Source organism: Dipodomys ordii, unplaced genomic scaffold, assembly GCF_000151885.1.
Source record: "Dipodomys ordii isolate 6190 unplaced genomic scaffold, Dord_2.0 Scaffold600, whole genome shotgun sequence".
Classification (NCBI taxonomy): domain Eukaryota; kingdom Metazoa; phylum Chordata; class Mammalia; order Rodentia; family Heteromyidae; genus Dipodomys; species Dipodomys ordii.
In genome coordinates, this window is record NW_012267816.1 from 37,820 (window position 1) to 41,670 (window position 3,851).

The 3,851-nt window shown below is 43.9% G+C and overlaps 1 protein-coding gene across 1 annotated transcript in view; it reads right to left on the reverse strand.

Annotated features, from left to right (window-relative positions):
• Positions 1–2,109, reverse strand: part of LOC106001879 (mitochondrial intermediate peptidase-like) — a gene marked incomplete at both ends in the record, with an annotated part of 39,513 nt that extends 37,404 nt beyond the window's left edge. Inside the window, one exon of the mRNA XM_013036830.1 lies at positions 1,936–2,109. Coding sequence (XP_012892284.1) covers positions 1,936–2,109 — 174 coding nt within the window. The remainder of the gene's footprint in view (positions 1–1,935) is intronic.
• Between the last annotated feature and the right edge of the window lie 1,742 nt (positions 2,110–3,851).

The window sequence follows — 3,851 nt, forward strand, 5'->3', positions numbered from 1 at the left end:
TATATAAAATATATATATATAGGTGAAGAAGGAACTTCTCAGAGAAAACATGAAAACTTCTTGGATGAAAAGAGGATAGGAGTTTGAGGATGGGAGGTGATCAGGAAAGCCAGAACTCCAGAACTCTGGGGGAAGAGAAGAGTTGAGCGGCTGCCTGAGGAGAACACTCAGAATGAGTCAGCCCATGCCCAGCCCGCAGTCAGGAAGGGACGGTGGTTTCCAGCACCCAGGTTGGAGCTTGGCCCAAGCAGACCCTCTACATGGAATGAATGTGAAGACAGGTGATGGTACTTAATAGCAATAGACAAGATCACTCATGAGCCGCCTCCACCAGCCTCAGGAATGACACGTGGCTCTCCCAGGGAGTTCTCTCAGCGATGGACATCTTAGTTGATGAAGATACCTAGCTAGGTACATTTCTCTTTCATCTTTTTTTTTTTTTTGCCAGTCCCGGAGCTTGAACTCAGGGCCTGGACACTGTCCCTGAGCTTCTTTTGCTCCAGGCTAGCGCTCTACCACTTGAGCAATAACGTCACTTCTGGCTTTTTCTGTGTATGTGGTACTGAGGAATGAAACCCAGGGCTTCATGCATGCAAGGCAAGCACTCTACCACTAAGCCATATTCCCAGCCCTTCTATTTCATCTTTAAATGTAATCTTAAAAGTCTTTAATACAATTTGATTTAAAAAAAAAAAAAAAGTCTTTCCTGAAAAGGCTTATACCAAAAATGAATACCAGGAAGCTAAACTATGTTGGGAAAGAGACAGAGGGAGGAGAACAGACAAAGGAAGGGAGAGGAAGGGTAGATAAAACAGTCATGATATTCAGTTTACACATGAGCATCTTGGGGAGAGATGGGGGAGAAAGATTAAAAGAGTGATGTTCAACATACATTATACTCACAAACTAATGCGTTCAACTGAAACCCTTTTATACAAGGACTTACATGTAATTAAAGAAAAAAGTGGGAGGACTGGTTTCCACTCTTCTTATGCAAAAAATACCATCATCATAATAATTTAGGAGTCAGGCATGGTTGGCACACACCTGTAATCCTAGCGGCCAGGAGGCTGAGATAGAAGGATCTCATATTCCAGGCAAGCCTGGACTTCATAGGAGACTTTATCTCCAAAAAAAAAAAAAAACACAAAAAAAACAGGCACCAGTGACTCACGCCTGTAATCCTAGCTACTCAGGAGGCTGAGATATAAGGATTATGGTTTGAAGTCAGCCCAAGCAGTAAAGTCCCCATGAGCCTCTTTTGGCCAATAATCTACTAAAAAAACAAAAAACAAAAAAAGCCAAAAGTGGCACTGTGGCTCAAGTGCTCTAGCCGTTGAGCACAAAGAAGAACAGTGCCCAGGCCCTGAGTTCAAGCCCCAGGGCCAGCCAAAAAAAAAAGAGCATCAATTCTTACATATTACAAGTATATTTCATTGTGTATACATACTAAAGTTCAAATTCTCAATATTACCTTTTCCTGTGCATTTAACCCACAGCTACCAGCATATTTCAAATGAAAACTTATAACCAACAAGTCACAAATATTTACAGCTATTTCTAACCATATGGTCTAATATTAATCTTAAACAACAAATAAAAAAATAAACAACTTCCCTTCAGTGCTAACCACTTGAAAGCGGAGGATATTTTGGTTTGGAGTTTTTTGGTGCCAATCCTGGGGCTTGAACTCAGGGCCTGAACACTGTTCCTGAACTTTTGTGCTCAAGGATAGTGCTCTACACTTGAGGCACAGCTCTATTCCTTGGCTTTTTGGTGGTTAACTGGAGATAAGAGCCTCAAGAACATTCCTGCCCCAGGTGGCTTCTAACTACGATCCTCAGATCTCAGCCTTCTCAGTAGGTATGATAACAGAATGAGCCACCAGCTCTTGGCTTGAAAGAACACTATTGAGTCTCAGACAAAGCAACTTACCAAATCTGCCACCCGGCACAAAGCATCAGAGAGCTCATCAAAGATAACCACAGTCTGTGGCCCAGGGGGTGTGGAACAGGCACGCTCCACCAGGGAATCTGCCTTTCTCAGCGCTTCTTCCTGTGCGATGCGAAATCCCTCGGGGGCACTGAGCTCAGGAACTCCAAAAAGACCCTGAAATCCAGAAAACATGTCCAGTTTAGAACTAAAAGTCTGACATTTTTGTTTGTTTTGTCGGTTGTGAGGCTTGAACTCTGGGTCTGGGCGCTGTCCTTCAGCTTTTCAGCTCAAGGCTAGCACTCTACCACTTGAGCCACAGTACCACTTCCGGATTTTTCTGGTCATTAACTGGAGATAAGAGTGTTAGGGATTTTCCAGCCTGGGCTGGCTCAGAACCACAATCTTCAGATCTCAGCCTCCTAAGTAGCTAGGATTACAGGTGTGAGCCAATGGCACACAGCAAGACATTTTTATATTAACTGAAAACACTTTTTTTCTTTTTCAGTACTGGGGCTTCAATTCAGGACCTTGCGCTTGGTAGGCAAGTGCTTGACTACTTGAGTCATACTTCCTGACTGCCCTTTAAGTTTTCAGAGAGTTTTGCAAACTTGATCTGGGCTAGTCTTGAGCAATCATCTATCTCCACCTCCCAAGTAGCTGAGATTACAGGAGTGAACCACCACACTTAGCCTACAGAACTTCTTCTATAATATTTTCCAAACAGAAGTCTGGGTTTCAGTGACATGTCACAATTATCCTACTGATCATATAAATCATTTCATACTCTCAGCAATCACTCCACATAAATTAGCCTAAAACTTATTCAAGAATTAATTTTTTCAGGGCTGGGAATGTGGCTTAGTGGTAGAGTGCTTGCCTACCATGCATGAAGCCCTGGGTTCAATTCCTCAGTACCACATAAACAGAAAAAGCTGGAAATGGCTCTGTGGCCCAAGTGGTAGAGAGTTAGCCTTGAACAAAAGCAGCTCAGGGCCAGTATCCAAGCCCTGAGTTCAAGCCCCAGGACTAGCAAAAAAGAAAAGCACAGAACCAAGCATGGCAGCCTAATGTCTTCCCAAGGTAAGAAATCAACTAACTGCAAAGCACTACAGGAAATATTGGCTCCCTGTTTGAGTGGTTTTGTTATGGGGTTTATTTTCTGTAAAAAGCCAAAAGGAAGAATGATGCAAAGGGTGACACTGGTCAAGATGCATTGAACTCATAATCTGGACTTGTTGAACTGTTGTACAATTACTTTAAAAAAGAAAACTTTAACAAGCCCAGAGCAGTGAAATAATACAGTGATGGAGGTGATGGATTACAGGCCCAGACCTGTAATCCTAGCTATTCTGGAGTCTTGAGATCTGAGGATCCCTGCTCAAAGCCAGCTGGGTCAGGAAAGTCCATGAGACTCTTATCTCCAATTAACCACACACACACAAATGGAAGTAGAGTTGTGCCTCAGGTGGAAGAGCACAAGCCTTGATCAAAAAAAGCTAACAACAACAATAAAAAGCGATTCGCTTTTCCGTGGAAGACACGTGTGTCCTTGCAAGAAAAAAAAAAATTGAAGACAACCTGGTAGGGAACGTTGACTCCTCTAATGCATGCCAAAGAGAACTTCCACAGGGCGCGGCTGAGAGTAGGGACAAGGGACTCCAGGCTGGATTCACTATCACCGCTGCAAGCTCATGTGGATGTCGTGGTTTCACTGAGTGGTACATCCCAGACCCCCTTTCCACCCCCTCATCTTGGGCTGGGAAGGTGGCTCAGTGGTAGAGTGCTTGCCTTGCATGCATGAGGCCCTGGGTTCGATTCCTCAACACCACATAAGCAAAAAGAAAAAAGCCAGAAGTGGCGCTGTGGCTCAAGCAGTAGAGTGCTAGCCTTGAGCTGAAGAGCTGAGGGACAGCGCC